Raw genomic sequence first — 25,039 nt, 5'->3', positions numbered from 1 at the left:
GACTAGAATTTTTGTGTCAACATTGAAGAAAACACTTGGAACTTACATTGTACAAATATCTAAAATAAAAACAATAAAGGCTACACCATTTAATCAAATACACATATCTAAGAAAATATTATATATTTACATAAAGAATCAAAACATTCCTTTTTTCATGGCTATAATTGTTTTTACAACTTTCAGAGATATTCTCTGTACATATACATTTGTTCTTGAAGCATAAAGTATATATTTCAGCAGCCATGCCACTCTGGGTTTACTCTTACCCTTAATTACTTTTTCCGGTTATTATCCCAACTTTTATTTTATTAAACAGTTTATTAACATGAAAATGGAATCTCATTTTTTTTAATCACGAAACAATTTAGAAAGTAGCAAACAGACAAACGACCTATTTCTTTTTCCCAATTATTTCGTTAATGGCAAACTTTGTCAATCTGCTTGAACGAAGTCCATCGGTAGATCTGAAACATAAAACGTTGAAAAATATAACGATAAAATACACATTGCATTCTGTTATGACAGCTTGTCAACGTTGATACTGTCTACAGTATATTATAAATGAGGAAAAAACATTGTTTATTATTGACAGTTCTGGTGGAAAACATTTAGTGGTGTTCAACATACTGTCGACAAATATCATTTTCTTTTAAATCTGATGCAGAATACGCCATGTCTTATCTTCTATGTTTCCTGCTGCATTTCTTGCTCAAAAATAAAAGGTTTCGCACATTTGGTACAAAACGTCTTCCTTTATTCACACTTCAATACTTTAATAGTAGCGCTTTTTTATTTTTACTTAAATACCTGATATGAAATCTAAGTAATTCAGGAAATATAAATTTAATAATATAACAAACAGACATAACAATATTCTGGTAACCAATAGATATATAAACACGGTATACAATAGATATATGAAAATGATATACAATAACAACTGAGCATGTGATGATATTCAACAGTAGAATAGACACATTGACCGATATTCTGCCCGTGAATTATTGCATCATATATAGTTAGTTACTCACTAGCTAATAATTGTTCTATTATATGAATAGCCTTAAAATTAAATAAGGTCACAAAAAGTAAAGCCTAATGAGAAAACAAAATAGCAACTTTCGAAACGAGTTTTTTTTTTTTTTTTTTTGGGGGGGGGGGGGAGGTGAGCTGCACGCTAAAAAGATGACGTCAGAGGTACAACGGCTATATATAAACACAGTATTTCAGGATAAGCATATACTCCCCATTGCAGTCACTGTGTAACTTTTAACTATTACAGTGTAAAAATCAAAGGGCTGCAGCTCTATGGTATTTTCTGATCTTTGCAATCTAAATCATACTGACTATCTGTATGTACTTTCCTATATAAGTTTATTTTTATACACTATAATTCATCTTACGCAGCGACAGCGTTTTGATTTTCTTCTATAACAGTTTGAGATTGATACATGTATATGGAATTTTGCATGAAAAAAAAAAATAGAATTGCCTCGACTAGGATTTGTACCATAGGCCTCTCACACCCTCAACGAGACCGCTTATCTCTGCACCACGGCGAAGTAATACATATGTACCTTGAATAATCAAAGCACTGAATGTACTGATGGGGAGGCTATGACAGAATGTTTCAGACTTATAGTTTCTTTTCTTTTTGCTTAAAATGTGCTGTTATTTCAATTATTACCAAAATAAGAAGATATGCACATTGTGTCATTTATCCTTACTGTTGTGTTCAACCATTCATATATATGGTTAATATGGTTGACTATTCATTTTGTTAATATTCCAGAAAATAACATTTCATTGAGGTCTACATTCGGACTGCTAATCCTGCAAATTTTGAAAAACCTAAACTGTCAATAATAAATGACATACCAGAAAGTATGACGACTGTTCATTATAAGATAACAATAACATTTTACAACTGACTGTTCCTTATCAAAATATTCTAGGACTGTTCATCATAAATACTTTATGTCATTTTAATATCATTGAATGATAATAACAACTGCAAGTTATATGCAACATTTTTATTGAACATAAAAATTATACATATTTACATGTCATGTACCATAATTGAGATCAATAAGATACTGTCTTGTGATGAGTATTAATATCCATGCTATACGGACAGAAAGATGTCTTCTTCCGAAACAAATCTGGAATAAAATCACGTTTCAGAAAATTATTCCCATTTCATTACTCGTCGCTGACTTTGACGGCTTCGGATATTTATTAAAACTAAATATTTCTTGAAAAAATACATATCTGCAAAGCTTATTCAAAATTGAATCAACCTAAGTGAAAATTGATCAGGAAGTTATATCTTAATTCTTTTTTTACCGCCAACACTCAACCAACTTATGGTAGTTAATAGATAGATTCTACATGTATTTTTTAAACCTCACTAGCTTGAAATATAACTGCGGAAAATCTATTGTTAACAGGGTGTGCGGTTATTACGTAGGGTTTTCCCTGTCGACCATTTCCCGCAAATAGATGAGAACATCGAAGCGTCAGTGCTATGAATGGTGTTATAATTTATAAATAGCGTGTTTTGGAAGTTTTTTGTTGAAACTTCTCCAAATCCCTCCAGAGGCGTGCACGTCGCGGAGAAGGCACACGGCAGGTCAAGGTCAAGTCATCTCAAGTACCAGAGGTGATTGGTTGTCATTTCGTGACTTACTCTGGAGGTTTTGGCGCTAATGAATGCCGTTTTTGTTGTCGTCAGTCAGGAAGTTGATGCCTTGCCAGTATTGTCGTCTCCTTTACCACCAACGAACGAAGAATGGGCTACCAGGAAGATTCGGCTTGAAAAAGACGTCCCCGATGCTATAATCTCGGACATATGGTTATTCCGGCCCCGAGTATAAATAAACTTAAAACACACACACTTAATTTTGTTGAAAACAAAACAAAAAAACAACAACACATTTTCTGTAGTATTTTTTCAAGTGTTGTAAAATGAATACGAAATTCCTCTTATGCCGCCGATTATTTTTAGAACACAAACATATAATTTTTTTTATTTGATTTATTCAAATAAACATTAATCACTTCAGCGCCCGCAAATATCGTTTTCAAATTAAAGTTTCGTAAGATATGTTGATGAATTCCCGATGCTAAACTGTAAGTCATTCGTATATATATGCGTTTTTTGTTGTTTTTTGTTGTTGTTTTTTAAGCCTCTTATTCTTTAATATTTTTTATGTATCTCATAATCTGTATTGAAAATTTGAATTTTATTACACATGGACTATCAAATTATGATGCGTTGCCCTAGAATTGAATAAACTTTCTAATTACACAATACGGGATCATTCATTTGACTGAAGACTGATCTTTGCGTCTTTCTCTGAAATAATTATTTTCTTGATAAAACATATTTGACCACATATTTCTGTCATTTAACTGTTCACTTTACAGCTATATGATATATAGCGGTTTATGAGCGTTTTCCGCGTACAGCCTCCTAGGGTGTACTAATAAGTTAGTTTTCCTTAGTTATCACGCAAGCACGATCCATGTCTCTGATGTAAGCGACAATTTACCATTATTTGTCTTTAAAAAATATTAAGGACTATTAATGGTTTGTATCAACAAAAGAACATGCATGATATTGAGACTACGGTGTTGCAACGTTCTAGTTAATGACCCGTCATAAACAGTTGGTCGCTGCGTAGTAATTGGAAAATTGTTATCAAAAATAATAAAGAATATTTGCCACCTAATTAAAGCATTTACTTATAAATTTTCATTTATGCTTTTTGTTAAAAAATTATTGATAAAGTTATTATGTAGAAGGGTTTTCATACCAGAACTATTTATTACAGACGTACGTATGCCTAAACCTGATTACCGCGGCAGTATGACGTCACGGAGTAGTGATTTTGAAAAAATAACAAACAAAAATCAAGAATTTTTCAGAGAATTATTATCTGATATGAAATTAAAGAATGAAAATATTTTCATATTGTAAATGTCTGTGATGAGTGATGAGTCAGCTTAGAAAAAAACAAGGTACTATTTTTTGACCTGATTACCGCGGCAGTAAGATTTGACACACGGTATTAACATTGGGTCGGCAAAGCCTCCCCAAAAACGAATACATTATGTAATTCTAAATTGAGAATTTCCATTTCGTGTTTGCAATCCTTATTAATTTCGAGGTATTTTGTTCACGATAAACCTGTTGTTTAACACTGATGAAAATAATTTAGCGAAAATTTTCTCGCCAAAACAGTCCGACATGTACATTTGTATATATTCCACTACTCGGCAGTCAGATTTATTTGTGTACTACGCTCTGGAGTATACATTAATCGACATAGCTAAAAATAGCATTTTCATTGATTAAAATGATATTCATGATAATCCGAAGCTTTACGGAAATAGCAGAACATTTTTCATTGGGTAAAAAAGATATTCACCCGCGAAATTTGTGATTGTAACTTCACATTTCTATTGACTAATCTAAACTTTTAATGCACTGTAATTCGTTAAATGCCTACATTAAAAATTATTCTTTCTTTTAAATTGCTGGTTTTTAAGCAGTTTTGAGTGAGAACTACTTTGCGTTGTTAGGACTGTTAGGAAATCTTGTGTTAGACCGTGGATGTTAGCTATGTATTTACTGATCTTACGATCAGAAAATACAATGATATTTGGATCAAGAATTATGTCTTTAATAACAAAACGGAGCAATATTCTTTTGGACGCAGGTTAGCAAAGGCAAAAGCAGTAATTTGATACAGTGTATATACATAACACTAGACTGGCAAAGACATAACTGAAGTTTAGTATAAACATAACATTCTTGCATATCAGACAGGATTATCTCCCGTTAACATCGGTGCTAGAATAAAAAGTTTTCTTTTTTAAAAAGAAGCATGCGAGAGGTATTTTTGCTGCTGTGGAAGATTTGTTTAATTCGATAATATTTGGTGATATTTTTTGCATAAAAGACACACTGAATGGTTTAAAAATAGAATTTATTATATATATTGAATATAGTATCATAATGAAAGTTTGTTTTACACTTCATTTTTGTTTAAATGTTTTAAATGATAATATGCCGGAGAAATGGTTACTTTTTCTAAAAGGGAACCATTTATGTTGGTCATCAACTGAATTTAAAATAAATGATATGCACATATGTATATATATATCAAAAGTAGTATCAAAATAAAAGTTTCTAATAAAATTCAATAAGCACATTTTCGGTTAATGTTTTGGTAAGTTTATGGAATTATTTCCTATACATTTTCCAAAACGGGCATAAAGTTTGTTAATCAAACAATTTTAAGTCCCAGATTTATATAAAAATGTTTATATGATTTGATTAGAATAAACAGAATATAAAGCTGTATGCCTCCAACCACAATATTTGAGGAAAATCTTGAGTTAAATTTGTGCCACTTGCGCCAAAATATCTCCGTTGCGTTATTTAGTCATACCGGTTCAAAAGGTTAAGGAGCAGCAAAATTTCGGTAAACGGTTCACTCGGTCATATAATAGTGCAGGGTGAGATTGTACCTTTAATGTTCACAGTTACTACATGTACTTATCGGAACATGAAATAGTAAAACGCTATTCAGAAAGCAATACGGTAATCGATTTATACAATTTAAAAATGAAACATCCACGTAGCGCTTAGTATCGTAAATGACATTTCCCGATTTTTCTCAAACTCCTCACAGCGGTTACGTCACGCTTTGCTACTTTAACCACTGCCACCACTGAAATCACGTGATGATAGTTGTATCATGTGACAAAAACATGGCGGCCAGTTTCAGAACGCCAGGGATCCCATATCAAACTGGCAGATTTATAATTACATCATTACCAGACAAAATAAGTTCAAGAAACACAATTTGTTATCACTTTAAAACAAGTGCCGGATCAAATCTTTTTGTGCAATCGTTCAATAACTGTTTATATTCTACCATTGTTTACTATGCATACGGTGTCACAGTGAAAATATCTTTCGTTATGTTTACAAAATAATTTTTATACGTATATTTTTTTACTTTCTTGTACATTAAGCATAACTATTTAACGAAAGAAAACTATAATGATATAAAGTATTATATTTTAAAATTAAAAGTGAAAAAAATATATCCGGCTATATTCGACCGAATTTACTTGTGGTGGCAGTGGTTACTGTACAGATCAGGGGAAGTAACCGCTGCGAGGAGTTTGGATTTTTCTATGTACCGATTTGTTCACTTCGATGTTGATTATCCGTTTAATTTAAGTCGTATTTTGGAACGGAGCATGCGCGAAACAATTTTTTGTAGACTGCTCCTAACGATTTTAGGCTTTAAATGAGATTCGTTCACTACAAGCAGATACGCAAAAATGGATGCCGCCAGCAATCAGTCTGAACACTCTGGAGAGGTCTGATGACCTCTCTAATAATATCTCTCATATGTTGCGGTTCAGATCGGAATATCCGTCCCGAGGGGATCCCGCCCATGGGTCATAACCACAAATGAGCGTGCATCATCATCAACACAAACAGTCAAAGACATACATTTATGCACAGTAAGTGAAACTATACTATATATACATTTAGATCAAAGATGACCGATAAGTGAATATTTCGTCTTCATGAAAACCAAAAGGTCAATGAAAACTGTTATAACAGTATGTATCATCCACTTATTAATCTATACCCCATATTCAATGTTGTGTTAATTCTTTATCTTGATTTTAGATTTGTTTGATGGTTTGATTTTTGTTTTTGTTGATGTTTTCAAAAGTATGATACCATCTTGTACATCTAAATGTTGAATTTGAATTCTGCTATAACCATTGCTAAGTGATGTAGGCGGTATGCTGCTGTTGTCAATATACAGGGGTCAGTCGTGCCGCACCGCCGTCGTGTTGCTTGGCGTGTCATAGTTCCCAATTCTCGAGTTATTCTTTTGGGCAGGTTGTTAGCGAAACATTGATAAAATACATAACTGTCAATATATAAGTGTTTGTTTGTAAGCTAGTCGTTACATTCAAACATCTCAAACATTGTAATTAATATATATCTTTTTTTTTGTCAAATTCTAAGTATTACAAATAATACGATACTAGAATAAAACAATTTATTTAACTGATGACTTTGTCCTGCACACCGATGATATATTTTACAAACACAAGAATCAAAAAACGAGCGCAGACGTAGTTAGCTTCTCAAATTTCCAGAAAAACAAATACAATCTTATTGTCTGATTTCTCCATACAACCGATATTAGGATAGTTTATAAGCTTGTACGCGGGATTTTTAAACATTGCCAAATTCATGAGGATCCGCCATTAAATTATTACTTTAAATTTATTCAAGTCGGTTTAAATGTTTACAGTTATTCAGTTTAAATTTCAGTTATTTTTCTCGTGAATCTATTGACAAAATTGACGTTTTGTGAAACTGGAAAAAACAACATTTTTATAATATTTCTATTCACTTCTGCGATCAAGTTAAACATAAACACAATTTTAATGAAGACGGATACCGTTTGAAGTCAATCTAAAGCTGATCTTCGAAAAATCAGTTCATTAGTTTTAAAAAGACTATTCCATGGATAAATTTAAAGCAAATCTGAAAAGGTCCGTGGGGATTTACTTGAAGTTATTTTGATTAAATATTTCACTTTTTTATGTTTCTAATGATATGGGGAAAAACTGTGATACCAGTGTTCAAAGGAGGAGTCATCAAGAGCGTTATAATTTGATATGACATAAAAGAACTAAAGAGAAATAATTATAGAAATGACAAACAAGATTCTTCATCTACGTCTCTTTTATCTTGAACACTTGGAGTTACACCTGAATTTGCTGAAGGTATATTGATAATTTCATATTATACAATCATATTATAAGTTATAAAGATATTTAACAGGTTATATGGTCGTATATAACCGGTTGTTTGGAAATATAACCCGAGCCGTAAGGCGATGGTTATATTGCAAATACCCTTTTATATACTGCCATAAAACCTGTCAGGAATGTTTATAACGCATTTATAATACAGCAAACGTCCTTTTTAGAGAAAAAGAGTGAGATTTTGTAATAAATTGACAGCAACCGTGTATACGTATAAAACAATATAAACGCCACTATTATCCAATGAAAAGCGACGTTACAAAAGTGCTGTATTATATACATAGTATATAACATCTTTTAAACAGCCATACCGATATTTTGTAACAAGTTCACAATAAATCAAAATACATGTGTATGTGAGATTTTTAATAGACTAGAATTTTTGTGTCAACATTGAAGAATACACTTGGAACTTACATTGTACAAATATCTAAAATAAAAACAATACAAGCTACACCATTTAATCAAATACACATATCTAAGAAAATATCATATATTTATATAAAGAACCAAAAACATTCCTTTTTCATGGCTATAATTGTTTTTACAACTTTCAGAGATATTCTCTGTACATATACATTTGTTCTTGAAGCATAAAGTATATATTTCAGCAGCCATGCCACTTTGGGTTTTTACTCTTACCCTTAATTACTTTTTCCGGTTATTATCCCAACTTTATTTTTATTAAACAGTATATTAACATGAAAATGGAATCTCATTTTTTTAAATCACGAAACAATTTAGAAAGTAGCAAACAGACAAACGACCTATTTCTTTTTCCCAATTATTTCATTAATTGCAAACTTTGTTAATCTGCTTGAACGGAGTCCATCGGTAGATCTGAAACATAAAACGTTGAAAAATATAACGATAAAATACACATAAAAAAAGCGTGTCAATGTTGATACTATCTACAGTTAATTATAAATGAGAAATGAGGATAAAACATTGTTTATTATTGTTCTGGTGGAAAACATTTAGTAGTGTTCAACATACAGTCGACAAATATCATTTTCTTTTAAATCTGATGCAGAATACGCTATGTCTTATCTTCTATATTTCCTGTTGCCATTCTTTCTCAAATATAAAAGGTTTCGCACATTTGGTACAAAACGTCATCCTATATTCACACTTTAATACTTTAATCTTAGCGCTTTTTTATTTTTACTTAAATAGAGCTGAGATAAAATCTAAGTAATTGAGGAAATATAAATTTTATAATACAAGAAACAGACATAACAATATTCCGGTAACCAATAGATATACATTGTATAAACATGGTCTACAATAGATGTATGACAATGATACACAATGTGATATTCAACAGTAGAATAGACACATTGACTGATATTCTGCCAGTGAATACCACATCGTATACAATTACTCACTAGCCAATAAGTGTTTTATTATATAACTTTTAACTATTGTAGCTAAAAATGATATTTGAATCAAGAAATATGCCATTAATAACAACACGGAGCAATATTCTTTTGGACGCCGCTTAGCAAAGGCAAAAGCAGTAATTTGATATATACATGACAATAGTCTTGCAAAGACATAACTGAAGTTTGGTATGCACATAACAGCAATATGGTATGGAGATAGACATTATAGTCTGATTTGGGCATGGAAATACCAGCACGTTGATATAGACACAAAAGTAGTGTTGACAGTAGACATAACATCAATATTGTATAAGCATAAAAGTAGACAGTACTGACATAACAGAAGCGTGGTATATTCATACAAATTATTGGTAATGACATGGCACCATCTGGTATAGGCGTATCAATAGTTTGATACATACATATTAGTTGTTGGTATAGACATAACAGAGTTTTGTTAAGACATAATAATAAAAGTATCGAAAAGACATAACAATAGATTATTTTCAGACATAACAGCTGGTTGGTATAGATATTGCAATAAGCTGATATAGAAATGACAGTAGGTTGGTATAGACATAATAGCAGCCTAGTATAGACATAACAATAATCTGATAGAGATATATAGACATAAGAAGACACTTTAAGTAGTCTGTTATAGACATAAAAATAGTTTAGTATAGACATAACCGTAGGATGATATAGAGATATAGATATAACAGTAGTCTGTTATAGATATAACAGATGTCCTTATAGACATAACAGAAGTTCTTTATAGACATAACAGTGCTCTGATATAGACATAACTTGAGACTAGTGTATATGTAACAAATTGTGTTTAGATATACATGTACTTACAGCGTTCTCAGGTGTACAACTTGATTGACATCCTTTAGTATAAACGGTCTGGTATAATCAGACCACGTGATACCGCCATCAAAACTATATTGTAGAGGTAGATTCGGAAACTCGGATTTCATCGTAACTTGGAAGTCCCTGTTGTTGTTTGTTCCAATGCTGTAAATAAAATAACATGGGGTGAGAAGTTTTTATCAGGCAATATACACAGATAAAGACAAGAAAATGAGTTGCAAAAATGTTCTATTTTGTTTTGTTTTGTTTTGTTTCTGTTTTACACATTTAAAGAAAAACATTTTGTAGACCAATGTCGACCTTTTTTCTTGATTTCCAAAGTCGGTCCCTTAAAACAGGCTTACTGTAGCTGCACAATTTATTTCTATTATTTTACATTCTTTATAAAGATATGAAAGCTCTTAATTTCGTAATCTTCGTTTCTACACTAAATAAACTTCAATACATTTTATACACATAGTCTGTCAACTATGACAACTTTAGGGCACTTACGCGACACCTGGAGGTGGTATTCGATATTTAACTCCAGCGTTGTCAAGTCTCGGCATTTCTCGGTAGCCGACTTTGTTCGCGAACTTCTCATATTCTCTGTCAGGTTGAATAGTGGTGTTCTCAAAGACGTCTTTATGCCACGCCCTCTCTGCTAGCGCTATTAACCGCGGGAACATCATAAACTGTAGAGTATCCTTATCCTTGATCAGTTCAGTCCAACCAAATGACTGAATACCTTATAAATAATGGGGGAAAATATATAAATTAAAACAACAACAAATACAACAACAAAAACATTCTGTACGAAGAACGATTGGCTATCTTCTTATATTACCAGTTACTAGTATAGGTTATATGGTCCTATATAAATGGTTGCTTGTAAATATAACGCGAGCTGCCAGGGGAGGATTATATTCCAAACAACATTTTATACACGGCCATAAAAACTGTCCAGAATCTTAATAACGAATTTATAACACAGCAAACTTCCTTTTTCAGAGGAAAACATGAAATTCCTTTATAATTTCACAGCAGACGTGTATGTAGTTTATATAAACGTCAAGAATATCTAATGAAAAGCGACGTTACAAACGTGCAGTATTATAAAAGGCAATATTCTAGGAAAAATGATTATTACTTTCATCAAACTCAAATGTTGCATTTATCTGAAAATGTGATCAAGTACATATATGTATATACATAACGTACAATTTCATCATAAATTTACCTTTAATATTTTCCGGTTTAAGTAGCGGATCACAGTTGACGTCATTGACGCCACATACATCCTGTCGTGTGAGAGGCTCTCCAGAACGTTTGACGTCAATGTTATCATACAGGTTGTCGGGACGTAGTGAAAATACCTTGTTTGTGTCCAAATACCTGAATCAAATAATATCAACATTATATAACAAACGGTAAGGGAGACATAATTATGATTTAATGTGCAGAATTTCACGACGACTGATTTATTAATACAAAAAATATTGAGGCACCATTTTAGTGTAAGATACATGTATAACAAAACAAAGTTCAAAACGGTATATTCCGTTTCACATGATAATTTTAAATATTCAAAATTAAAAACAGTAAGAATGCGTATAGTATCAATCATACATTGTATAAACAGTATACCATCGCTCAGTTGAGTAACTAAATACACAAACTAAATGCAAACATATGCGTTTAAACAATTTAATATCTTTATCAGTTGTAGAAAAGATACTTATCTAGTACATACACTCATATCTTAAGGAAGAAATTTTTAGATAAAACGGTAATATCTAGCTGAAAACAGGCATTCAGTACTGCTGTTATTTGTACTGTAATTTCACGAAAAAAAGGTTTCCAGAACTGCCTTAAACCTATCCTGTTAAGCAACAGACAATCACTTGAGCGGTGTTGCAAAATAAGAGATTTAATAAAGTATAATGTTGTTAACAAAGGGTAATCGATTCGTGTTCGAACTGTTTGTAAGGTGCACAGACTTGGTAATTAGATTCAAACTGGCATAATCTACTTAAATACAGCAGCAATTTTCACTTTGAAATAATAATTAGATTACAAATTAGTCTAGTGACAATTAAAAGCAGAAACAGATATGTTCTGGAGCCAATATCTAGCGGGTAATGACAAGAATTCCTTGTATGGTTTTAGTAAAATTGTATCCGCAAATGTCAATTGCCAATTTATAAAGTTTTGCCAGGCAATGTAACTCAAACTTTACATCATATAAACTGAAAAACAGAAACAAATAACGAACACACCGCCCTGGAATCATTACCTCGATGCCCAGTAAAGACCTCTTTCATTCGGGTCCGGCTCATAAGGATGATCCAGAGAAAGATGTGTGACTGGAGATAAGACGACCTGAAATAAAAATTCAGGTTAAGACGCCAGTTCTTCTCAAGTGTGAAAGATAGGGAATGTAAAACAAAGTCCCACTTGCATTGTGTGAAAGGTTATCGATCAAGAAGACTGTATCCGAAATTTTGAAAACCATTTTCATCTAGAATTTGTTAATCAAATTCGAACACACGATTTGTTTAAGATCATCTATTATATGTTTAGAATAATTTGAAGATTAAAACCAGATGACATAAAAACTTACGGGATATCCGGCGTTAGCGAGCTTGTATGCTCTGTTTGCTAGGCCCCACTCCCAGACATTCTGGTAAGGATATACCAATAGATTTTCTGATCCACCCGGAAGAGGCTCTCCATTCAAGAAAAAAGCATCCTCGTAACCTGCCAACCGTAGTCCTTCGTCCACTATAACCATTTTCGCCAGGCGACTCATAAAGTAAGCTTTAGCATAAACTGGTAAGTCTTCTGGTGCGACATTTGGAAACGCTTTACGACATGCCGTTGAATTCACCCATGCTCCTTCTGGCACGGCTTCACCTCCTAAATTGAAGATCTGAAGTGGTGTAATGCCAATATGCATATTTTTGATGCTTTGAATGACAGTTTTCATGAAGTTGTATGTTGATTCAATACAAGGATTCATTGCGTCATCAGAAAACATCTGCACGGATAAGTAATTTGAATTGTCTTCTAAATCCGTTAGAAGATGGTCAATGTCATTTTTACTCCGGAATCGTTCCTCCATTGCTTTTACCGCTGCATGAGCGTGAGAAGGCATTTGGAATTCTGGGATAACTTCTACGTGTCGTTTTGCGGCAAGCCGTAAAATGTCTCGGTAGTCTTCACGTCGGTAGTATCCGGAACCGGGAGCTCGGGGTAACGGTCCTGATCCAAGCTGGGGAATAATACAGTTCTGCTCTTTCAAATCATGGCATCTCCGACCTCCAACCTACGTATAAAAATATATAGCTTATTATCAATTCAAGTATGACCATCGATCATAATTATTTACTTCATTCATAATTTGTGACCTGTAATGTCAACAATTTAGACAAAAGGAAATTGGAATAAAACTTTTTTGTTACGTGACTTTTGAAAGATTTTACGTCAGTCACTTTTTGTTGTTGCTAAAATGCCACCACAAGACTTGATATTTATATATTTGTTCCCGATAAATTAAATATTTTATTTTTAAGTCGGAAGTGTTTTTATTTGTTTCAATATCAATATTAATTGATATTTATCTAAAATTCTTACAGTTGTTAATTCTGGAAGTTGCGGTATTTCTAGTCGCCACGCCTCGTCATCAGATAGATGTAGATGTAGTTTATTAAGCTTGTACTGGGCCATTGTTTCTACAAGATCCATAACTGTCTCTTTGGGTTGGAAATTACGGGCAACGTCCAGATGCACGCCTCTATACTCGAATCTAGGTGTATCGACAACATGGATACCCGGAAGAGGTCTAAAGCCAACTGTGCCATTGATAGTTAAAAGACTCAGGAGCGTCTGAATACCATAAAATACTCCTGCTGGTCCTTGACCTTTAATGGAGATGACGTCAGCACAATCTAGTGATTTGATGACGTAAGACTCTTCGTCGGCAAATCCGGTGTTTCCGATTTCCAAAATAATGGAATTTGTTGCAGTAGGCGTTTCAATTGACGGCAGCCCAAGCTTTGCTATAATAAATAGAAGATTTGTCAAACTTTGATTTTATTGATAAGTCATACACTTGATACTGACCAATAATATGACAGATTAAGCTGATTATTTTACGTTACTGTAAGTTGTTAATTAACGAGATGATTTGCCATGATTTCACCATGTCACATTCATCTAATGTTCATAAGATTTCGTTCAAATAAAAGTGCTGAAAGCACTAATAGAGAGCGCTGTTACTGAGGACGGCACGAGAAGAATAGTGATTGAAATTTTAGTAGATGTTCAGCAATTGGGACTTTAAATAGGTGTCAATTTATGCTGTCCTACACAAAGTCCAAGGGCTTTCGGGTGAGACTTTAAATCGAGGTCCCGTGTATGAGTGCTTAAACACCTTGAAAGCTAAAGAACCATGAGAAGCTTCTGGAATTGGGACATCTTTCTGTATCTGTATCTTGTACTATCCTCCAAAAAATCTAAGATGTCTAATACTCTTCTGGAAGACTCGCCCCTATGGGAACCAGTGGCGAGTATAATAAACTCAAGTACATACAAACGACCAAGTTGTTATTTCTTAACATGGTAGGTAAAGAAGGCTTTAATGTGCATTTTATTTCTGGTGAATACATGTTATATTATGTGACTTTATTTTAACATATTTTGCTTGCTGCTTTTATGTGACTAGAGGTAATAAAATTTTGTTCTGTTCTGTACCCGAAATTCTCTGTTACCCAGACCTATTTAGATAATAGCCATAGCTTTAACGGTTGCTAGAACTACGTATTTTTCTGGCCAGTAGTAAGCAGTAATTTGCACCTCTGTATTTCCTTTAGAACGAATGATTATTAACCAATTTAAAAACAAAATAATTTGATGTTTTAAAAAAGGGGACTAAATGAAAATACACGCTTGTAAAAATCAAGCAATGTCGTTTTGTTAAAAAAAATGTCACGTTGTCATTGATTTTCAAATAAAAGTCAACACCATAGTTATCTGCCTTTTGTGGTTTTAGCTTATTTACATTAATGAATGTGTTATAAAAATTAAAGATTCATGTCCTCTTTATCTGTACCTGGAGCAAAGAATGTAAAAATCTTAACTAAATAGAAATACATAAATTTTGATGTTTTTCCTTTTTACTACTTAAAAAGCAAGTTTTTAAAAATCAATACAATTATTTGTTTCGTTTAACATACAGTATTGTTAACTTATTACTCTTACGATAGTTGTTTAATTAAATGCCCAGTATGTCCCAGAAATGCTTTTGTGTTTTTATTTCTCATTTTGTTTTCTTGGTGTCTTTTCTAAGTTTCCAAAACATAACTAAATAGTACATTTGCTTCTTGTAATTAGTACAGTTATAGTGATTAAGTATTTTGTATGGAAGTCAAAATACTACTTAGATTACATGTTGCTACTTGTCTGACTTTTTTCCATGTGATAAGCATCTTATATGCCTTAAAACATTAATGTAAACGTCATAAAACTCACGTGTTCTCTTTCTTAAAAGATGTATAAAATCATCTATATTATATAAAGGATGTTGTGCCTTTAAGAAACTTTACTCTGGCAAATGATTTCACTATACAGCTTCATATAATTAAATAAACTATTGTGTGCAAATTGTTATAGCATTTTTAATAATAAGCGGTGATAACCTACTTATTGCAGCACATTCTATCAAACAAAGATAATTGTTTTCATATTAGAATATAAAATCTGTCAATTAGTCTTATAATGTGGTTATAATAAGCCTGTGAATACATATTTATTTCGTTTATATATATCTATATATCATAAATGTCTCTCTCTTTAACGGTCATAATATCCAGATTGTCATTCATAGTGAAAGGTAGGAATAAAGAAAAGTAGCCCATAATATCATCATTTACGAAATTGATACAATTTACTCATATATTATTCTTCCCCTGCCCCAGTATGATAGTATGAATAGTGTTCACTGTGTCACCACCTTATAATTATACTGATATACACTATATATAATTATTTTCCTTTTTTAAGGCAACTCACATCACTTTATAAGATACATTTATTAATATGTGTTATAATGTTCGTTTGCAATGTTTGTTATTGCTGTTATGGATAAGGAACAAAATTAACATATGCATTTAATTTCTCCGTTTTAAGAGCTTATTGATTTGTATATAATTCTTCTAGATGCTTTTTTGATATGCATATGTATTTATTTATATACCGTATATATCTCGGTATACAAATTTAAGTCAATATCATTTTTGTATATCATAACTTATACGCGTACTTACTTGCTAGGAAAGTGGCTTCATTTACAAGACTCGGAGCTCCTGATACGGTCCATGTATTGTCTATCCTCACGGGTCTGGATGTATCAAAGCCAACCTCTCTCGGTGTCGGTAAGACAGCATAGCTAACTGCTCTGTTACCCAAATCGTCTACCTTTATGTTATCAAAGCGTTCTAAAGGCGTGAATGGACTGTACTGATCATTACGATAGCGTTTGTACTGATTCGGATCCGTGAAATCTTCAACGAAGGACTGATCTTCAACCGCTGTAGCTGCCAGAGTTTTGGCGCTCAATCCGTCTGATGTCACGTACCAATTATTTGGCACATCCGTTTTTGACACCGCCCAGTCTTGAATAGTAAGCTTGAGCTCCCTTGGTTCGTTTGGTAGCAGAAGACCAAATCTGCGCAAAAATTCTGCGCGGAACAACATTCCGTTAACATGATGCAATCTTATATTATAGTCCGCTAATCTGTATCCCCGAGGGTCGGGTAAATAGTCCGGTTCCACCATGAAGAAACTGTGGAAAAACATCTCTACATTATTCATGTTCATTGCCCGATCTCCTTTGTTAGTTAATGTTATAATCATTGTATGTTTCTTGCCGTCATATCTGAGATTGTCAGTTATTTTCACCCGCACATCTAAGTTGTTTGCTATATAGTTTAGTTCTGATTGTGTAAGACCACGTGCCAGTTGTAAGGTCACTGTAAAAGAAGTAATATAGATATTTTAAATAGAATCTATGTGATATTGCAACGATATAAAAATATCATTCATACAAAATTAAACATTAGGTCATTTTGTTAATTTGAAATATTTGCTCAGATTATAAAAATCTGGATAAAGTGTCATCCCTCGGAAGCATACATCACAAGAAAAATACATGGAAACTGAAGACTCGGTTTGATTGAGTCTGTACATGAGCGATTATGAAAAGTGCAACATCCCTCACGCCCCCTAGCACCGGCTTGAACGGAAGTCAGTTTATTTATTAAGTTTAGTGGTATCCTGTGAGGTTGCCAGTAGGAATGTTTAGTACTGTATGTTTTAGAATATATTATCCAATATCATATCTTACCAAACAAATGTATTTTCTCTTACCTGATTACTAGTAAGTATCATATTATATTTTGTATTATCATGACCACGTGACATATAAGTGTTTTCTTTATTTATTTGCATGACGATATATTATGTACACGTTTTAAATTAAATGCCTGTTCTATTCTTGTTTGTGAAAAAAAATTCTTAATTCTATTTACATCTGATTAAAATCAGCTCCTAATTAACGCTACGCATAAGGCAAGAAATAACTTAAAAGTAGATTTAGTCAGATTGGAATATTTTAAATATATTTTTGTCACCATAAATCATATTTTGTTCCTAATTATGGACGATCATGACAGCGCCTTTTAAACTTACATTCATAAATTCATTTTTAATTTACTGTCATAAAACATAATTAAATATACGAGTGAGTGTATTAATAATTTATAGTTTCATTATTGAAACATTCAAAATTTAATTGAGGATAAGTATATTAGTACTGAATATCATTGGTTTAAACAGTATTTATTTCATATAATACAAACATATACAATTATGATACAACAACATTATATAAACAGGATTGAAAAGGAAGTCAAAGACTTATGTAGATTTCTTTCCTGTAAATTGTAAAAATAAAGCAAATTGCAATGTAACAACACGTACTTGTAAGTATACTAGTTACTAACATGAAATAATTATATTATTACGCCTAGAAAGAGTGAGATAAGTAATGAAAATACAACAAACGACGAAAAAATGAGAATTACAACAAATGTGCGATTATATATAAAGAGGGTACGGAAGGGGAAAAAAAGCTCGATCTTTAGTCTGAACAAATAGTTTGATCTTTTTGATGAGAACATTCAAGAATTATAGTAAAGAAGAAACATATACAGAAGGATAGTTATAGAACTCAGAGAACGAGAAGTGGCCATTGTCTTTGATTGGGATGATAGGTCAGTTTTGCACAGCAAATATCTGTGATAATTTTTATATAAGAAAAGGAAATTTTACTTATGTGTCAATATAAATTATTTGAATTATTTTTGTGGTTATCGGGAGTATTTAAATCCTGGATATAAGACATAGTATCTTATTATTATTGTTAAATAAGAGACAAATTATAAATCATAATAATATAGTATAGGATGAATTAAAAGAATGTTGAATTATGAAAGCACGTGATAAACGCTCGTAAGTACACCATTTATATTGTTTATGAATTATGTAAGGAGTTAGGCAAGACAAAACCGCTGTGTGCTAGAGATATATTCATGTACAAGATCAAATATTTTGGCATTTGTTTCATCGCTGAGACCTCTATCGCCATACAGTATAGTTGACAATGTAACTGTTGTTATTTGTTGAAGTTGTTCCTTGAATATGGCTCTCTGGCGGGAAAATTGATTACAATTAAAAAAAAAGTGACATGAATCTTCAATCTCACCGCACTGACAGAAGGGTCATCAATTATGTTTTTAGAGAAGAGATCTTCCTTTAGAATGCTGCAATGGGTTCTAAGTCGTGTGTGTAAGATTTGGGACTTACGGTTACCGTGATAATAGTATATAGGTACTTTTGAAAGTGTAGAATTTAGTTTCTTCTTAAATATGCCGATGCTTTCTGAATTTCTGCGACTGCACAGGTAGTTGGTTCCACTCACTGATTGTAGAATGAAGAACAGATTTAGAGAAGAATTGAGTATTACAATTTATGTTTCTGGTAAATTATGACCATTTCTAAAATTATTAGGAGTGACATCATCAACAGATTCAGGGACTAGAGATGATAAATATGATGGTACCAGGAAGTTTGTCATTTTGTAGTACATTATTAATTTGTGTTTAAGCCTTCTAGATTTAAGAGTTTCAAGACCAGTTTCTTTGTACAGATTTGATAGTGAGACTAATTTGGTGGCTCCAGTTATGATTCGAGCTGCTTCCAACTGTATCTGTTCCAATTCAAGTTCCTCTTTTTGTGTCAAATTGTCCCATACGACGTTTGCATACTCTAATATTGGCCTAATAAAGGAGAAGTAAATAGTTTCTAGGGACTTTCTGTCTAGGGTAAATTTAAGTTTCCGCATGATATTGATTCTTTGCCAAGCTTTGTGTTTAATATTAGAAATGTGTTCACACCAGGACCCGTTGTTGGATAACGTAACTCCAAGATGTTTATGGGATTCTACTTCAGAGATTTGAATATTATTCATAAAAAGAGGTGGATGATTATGTGAACGATGTTTTTTAGTTATAAGAATTGATTCTGTTTTGCTCGGATTGAACTTGACAAGCCAAGTATCTGCCCAATTACTTATTTTATTAAGGTCTGAGTTCATGATTTCAGCAGCGGTGATAGGGTTTTCAACGATAAGATAGAGAGATGTGTCATCAGCAAACAGTCTAATGATTGATTGTATGTCCAAGACAATGTCATTGATATAGACAATAAACAGAAGAGGTCCCAATATTGAGCCTTGAGGAACACCAGCGTTGATATTAAGTAAGTCTGAAGTAGATCCAGAAAGTACAACTCGTTGTTGTCGATCAGATAAATAGTCTTTGAACCATTCAAGAAGTTTACCAGATATACCTGTTAGAGATAATTTATGTATTAGACCTTTGTGCCAGACCCGATCAAAAGCTTTTGAAATATCACAAAATACCGCTCTAACTTCTTTGCCTTCATCAAGAGCTTGACAGAAAGTATGATAAATTGAAGTGAGTTGATTTACAGTAGAATCTTTGGCAACAAATCCAGACTGGAGTGAAGTAATAGTGTTGTTATCAAGAAAGAAGTTGTAAACATGTTTGTGAATAATTTTTTCCATTACTTTATTAAGAGTGCTAAGAAGTGAGATTGGTCTATAATTAGAAATATTTTGAGGATCTCCTTTTTTATACACAGCACATACATGGGCTAATTTCCACTGTGAAGGAACTTTACCAGACTGTAAAGAATGATTAAATAGGCAACTAAGTGGTTCAGCAAGTTCTTGAGAGAGTTCTTTTAGGATTTTATTGTTTATGAGGTCTGGACCTACCGCTTTTCCTACGCTTAGTGATTTAAGTATTGATGCGACTTCTAGTGGTGTTATATTTATGTTTTCTAAGTGATTATGAACAGTTTGTGTTGTTTCTGGGAGTTGTTTGTTGTTATCAGCAAGTACAGTTTGTGATTGAAAGAAGTTATTAAAGGCATTGGCTTTGTCAATGTTTGTTGTGTATATTTTGTCGTTGTCAGTGATAGTTGGTATGTTGCTATTTTGCGTGTATTTGGTTTGATAAATTGTTTCAATATTTTCCAATAATCTGATGATGTCAGGTTGTTTGATTTTAACCTTTCAGCAAGTTTGCTTGTGTGACTGGTGCGTGCATTTCTAATAAGTTGTGTTGTTTTGTTTCTTAACTGCTTATAAATAACCCAATGATGTTGATTGTTTGACTTTTTAGCTTTATCGTATGCTCTTTTGCGCTTTCTGATGTATTTTCTTATTTCATTGTGCATCCAGGGTGGATCTGTTTGTCTAATTGTAACTGTTTTGTTAGGAATTGTTTCTTGAGTAAATGTATATAGTTTCGTTGTAATATTAAGTGCATATTGATTGATATCGTTATGTTTTAAAGTGTTCCAGTCAAAGGTTGATACTTTTTGTCTAAGATTATTATAATTACCCTTTTCAAATTGCCATATTATCCTTTTAAAAGTATTAAACTTACTTTTAGTATACTTAAAGCAGCAGAAAATAGGACAGTGGTAACGTATGTTTTGATCAAGGAAGGGTTCACCAACTCCACAAAAAGCAACAGATTCAGGGCAGGAAAGGAGAAAGAGATCTAGGATAGAACTTGAAGATTCGGTAAAGTGAGTTGGTTCAGTTATCAGCTGAGAAAGGCCGTTCTCCATGCAAATGTTATCAATCTTCTGTTTAGATGAGAGTTTCTGTGTATCAAGGTTAAAGTCACCTGTAACAATAATATCTATATTAGTATCTTTAGCCAATCCAATTGAGTTTTCTATATTTGTGAGAATATTTGGGGAGGAGTTTGGTGGACGATAAAATGTACCAAGGAGAATTTTTTTGTGCTTAAGTTTAATTTCAATCCAAATGCATTCTGTGTTGGATATTTCTAAATCGAATCTTCTTATCACATTTATGCTATCTTTAACGTAAACAAGAATTCCGCCATAATTATCAGTGATTCTGTCTTTTCTGTGTGGTGATGAATAGTTTTCAAAATGTATAGTTGAAGAGTCAATGTCTGGGCTTAACCATGTTTCAGTAAAAACTAAAATGTCAACATGAGATAGCTCAGTAAGAAGGATGTCTTTTTTGCTTAGAAAACTCTGGACATTGTAATGAACAATTGTTAAATTATTAGCAAAAGTGTCATGAAAATTTGATGCGTTTGTAGTTGTGGACTCAGACGTGGATGTTGTTGATTCAGGCCCTGGGTTAGGATGCACATCACCACATAAGATGATCAGAAAGGATAACCACAGCAGTGTTTCAAATTTTTAAAATCGAGATAGACCTTTAAGTTTCCAGTGAAGAGCAGAGGAAAGACCTATTCTCACCCTGTATACAACAATATCAATGGACATTAGGTTATTTTTGGCATGCGTAGATAATGAGGTGAAAAATCCCTACAGAGACAATGGCCGGCAAAAGAAAGAATGAGAAATATTGAGAGAAAAAGTAAAGTAGTTTGCTAAGAACGTATGGGCGTGTAATACTACCCATATTGATAATGAAAATAAATCAAGAAGTTTGTAAGATGAGATACACATATTATAATTTATATGAAAACCAGTAAAAACTATTTACCAGTAATATATATATATATATTTCGTATAAAAATTTCTGCGTTGAATAAACTGTGAGAGATGGATAACAGTTTTGTAATGAAAAAAAAGGACAATTTGTAGTGTATAACATATAATGTTCATGTATAAAACATGTATTCCAAATACAATTATTTTTTTATATACTTTTACTTTTTAAGTTATATTATTTTCAAAAAGGGAGAGTAACAATGGTCGTCCATTACTTGTTAAAAAATAAGTTGCTTCCCTTGCTTCAATGACCAATGCTGTCATTAAATACAAGCCTTATAATGTCGTATTGGTTTAATTTACAATATTGAGTGCGAAATCATAAGCATTTAGACGTGAGAATGTTTAAAAGATCAAAGTGAAAAATATTAGATTATAGATAGGTTCATGAACAGCATTTGTGTATTTCTATCACAAAACAATATTAGTTTGTATAATTATATGATTGACTTGATTGTAACAATCTAACCATCACACACCTATAATTATTAATCTTTATATAACTATGCATTCATTATTCACTTAGGACATTATGCAATGATACATATTATAAGAAGATAATAACACATATTTACATTATAAATGCCAAGTTATTGTACATCATCATCAAGACACAGATTATATAGTATCATATTTAGCTAGTCAAAGATATATACATGTCAACAAAATATTGCCCCAGTAAGAAAAAAAAACAAATAAACAAAACACTAACTTTCAACATCACCTAATTTTAACGATAAAAGAACATCATACCTGTGACAATAGAGTTGAGTATATCAAATGATACATCTATTATGTTCTCATTACAAGATACAAAAACAAAAAACAAACAAAAACAATCCACAACAAAATGTCAGTAGTGCATTGTTAAATCATCATCAATGCATCATTATATCATCACAGCTAGCACTTGTCAGCATTGGTCCCAACAAAATTATCTTCATTTTTACATAACATAAGCAGAATTATTTTACAAATGAGAAACATACTGCTGTACTATTCATTCAAATTTTTGTGAATATATACATGTATTATCAAATTGAATATCGTTAAAAGTATAGGTGTTTTATATGTACTTTTGAGTTTTATTTTGCTGTTGTCCGCTGAATTTGTGTACCGGGTTTGTCAAGCTTTGAATTTGATTTTCAATGGATTTTATTATCAAGATACAAATTATGAGGTACCAACAGTATAGAGTCTGCTAAGACTGATTGATGTGCAGGCCTGGTCTAGTTCTTTGCAGGGGCAAAGGCTAATTATTTCCGGTTCGAGAATGTCAAGGGTTGGAGTATTTCGAATATGCTTTTAGCAATTTGAATTTGGTCTTCTGAACACATCTGTGTATGTTTCAAAATTTAAAATTAAACAATTTCATGTTAAATGTTGATTTCTGCTAAAGCCGGTGCCAGGGGGCGTTTTGGGCTTTCTTTACAGATTCTGTTTTTCTCTATTTAATGCAGATCATCACAAATGTTCGCTGTTTGTATATACTAATTCACTGATAAATGTTGTGCAGAAATTTACTAAAACATGTGTTGAACTCACAACTGATTTGATTTTGTTCACTCTACTTTGTTCAATACGTGTAAATTGTATATCTGTGTCATTCAAATTAAAATATATGCTCCGTTCACAAAACACATGGTTAAAACTCTTTTAAGAACTTATTTTGCAAAACAAGAAATACAAAAATAAGTAAAGTTGATGTATTGAAAAGCAATGAGGTTACTGAAACATAATAGTTTTTAATTACGACATTGTAATTCTTTCATACTTTAATTATTCGTGAATCTCTTATAAATTTATACTAATTAGAAATTGTAGACCCTTTATATTCAATTTACCTTTTATATGACAATCATCAGATAATGTTCTTAAGTTAAAACATTTATAATAAGCTAAGATATTACAGCTCGAATATTTGAATTTTGATTGTACTTTTTAATAGGCACCTGAAACACAAGCTTCAAAGTGTTTTGTTCGATTTTAGGTATCAATTTTAATAGAAATGAGATTAAAGTTTCTTTTGCAGTAAATTTCGGGTTCAGCAAACTCTACAGGATAAACTTTTGGCATAACTTTTCATTTTAAATTCTATTTCTAAAAAAAAGAATTAAGAAAAGTCATGTTATTTTGTCAACATCTTAAAATTATAATACAATAAATATAATTACCGTGAAAAAAGATCAGTGCATATAGTGTCCGCTTCATACTTTTATACCTACATTTACACAAAAATGAATCAAATGTAAGTTAACATTTCTTAATCTGATGTGTTTTTGGTTTTATTTTCTTGTTAGGCAGGACAGTTCATAAAACATCAGTTGTGATTCAAGTGAATGGACACGGCATGGCTAATTGGAAAGGTTAATTGTCATACTAGGTAATAAACACTGTCAAACAGTTTAACACACTCGCGTTCCATGGTAAGGAAAGTATCTTTGTATTAATCATAATATCATAGGTCAGAGTCGTTCATTACCTTTTTATCATATGATTTATATATCTAACTTCGTTTTATTGTAGAGAAAACAATTCTACTAGAAAGTTTATTGGTCAATTTCTATTTTATTTTTTTACAACGGCGGTTTTAAAATGGCGTTAGTTTCATCCTCCTTTGTGAAATGAGAAATGATAAATGAAGTTGTTAACCGTATAATACGACAAAAAAAACCCCCATAAAACAGTAAGATAATAAAAGTCAA

At 32.1% G+C, this 25,039-nt stretch overlaps 1 protein-coding gene across 2 annotated transcripts; it reads right to left on the bottom strand.

Moving 5' to 3' along the window:
- Positions 1–220: 220 nt before the first annotated feature.
- LOC132754568 (beta-hexosaminidase-like) lies at positions 221–24,638 on the bottom strand. Of its 2 annotated transcripts, none has more exons than XM_060745232.1 (9): positions 24,509–24,638; positions 16,448–17,152; positions 13,758–14,182; positions 12,745–13,449; positions 12,418–12,503; positions 11,362–11,516; positions 10,635–10,869; positions 10,128–10,286; positions 221–467 (listed from the first exon to the last, which is right to left on the bottom strand). In XM_060745232.1, the coding sequence occupies exons 1-9, from the start codon at positions 24,543–24,545 to the stop codon at positions 395–397; spliced, it is 2,580 nt and encodes an 859-aa protein (XP_060601215.1). In that variant the 5' UTR covers positions 24,546–24,638; the 3' UTR covers positions 221–394. The 2 variants fall into 2 exon arrangements, with proteins under 2 accessions (XP_060601215.1, XP_060601207.1); XM_060745224.1 differs by lacking the exon at positions 221–467 and adding an exon at positions 8,522–8,724.
- Positions 24,639–25,039: the final 401 nt, after the last annotated feature.

This window comes from Ruditapes philippinarum, unplaced genomic scaffold, assembly GCF_026571515.1.
Source record: "Ruditapes philippinarum isolate M1 unplaced genomic scaffold, ASM2657151v2 ctg134_1_1_1_1, whole genome shotgun sequence".
NCBI classification, from domain to species: domain Eukaryota; kingdom Metazoa; phylum Mollusca; class Bivalvia; order Venerida; family Veneridae; genus Ruditapes; species Ruditapes philippinarum.
This window is presented reverse-complemented; position numbering and strand designations above follow the sequence as displayed.

Bases quoted from the DNA above. Each gene is read 5' to 3' on its own strand.
- LOC132754568 (XM_060745232.1), bottom strand. From the start codon at position 24,545: ATGAAGCGGACACTATATGCACTGATCTTTTTTCACG. The intron at 12,504-12,744 runs GTAAGTTTTTAT...TTTTTATTTCAG, and splicing joins TCGCTAACGCCGGATATCCC to GTCGTCTTATCTCCAGTCAC. The intron at 11,517-12,417 runs GTAATGATTCCA...TATTTGATTCAG, and splicing joins GGTCTTTACTGGGCATCGAG to GTATTTGGACACAAACAAGG.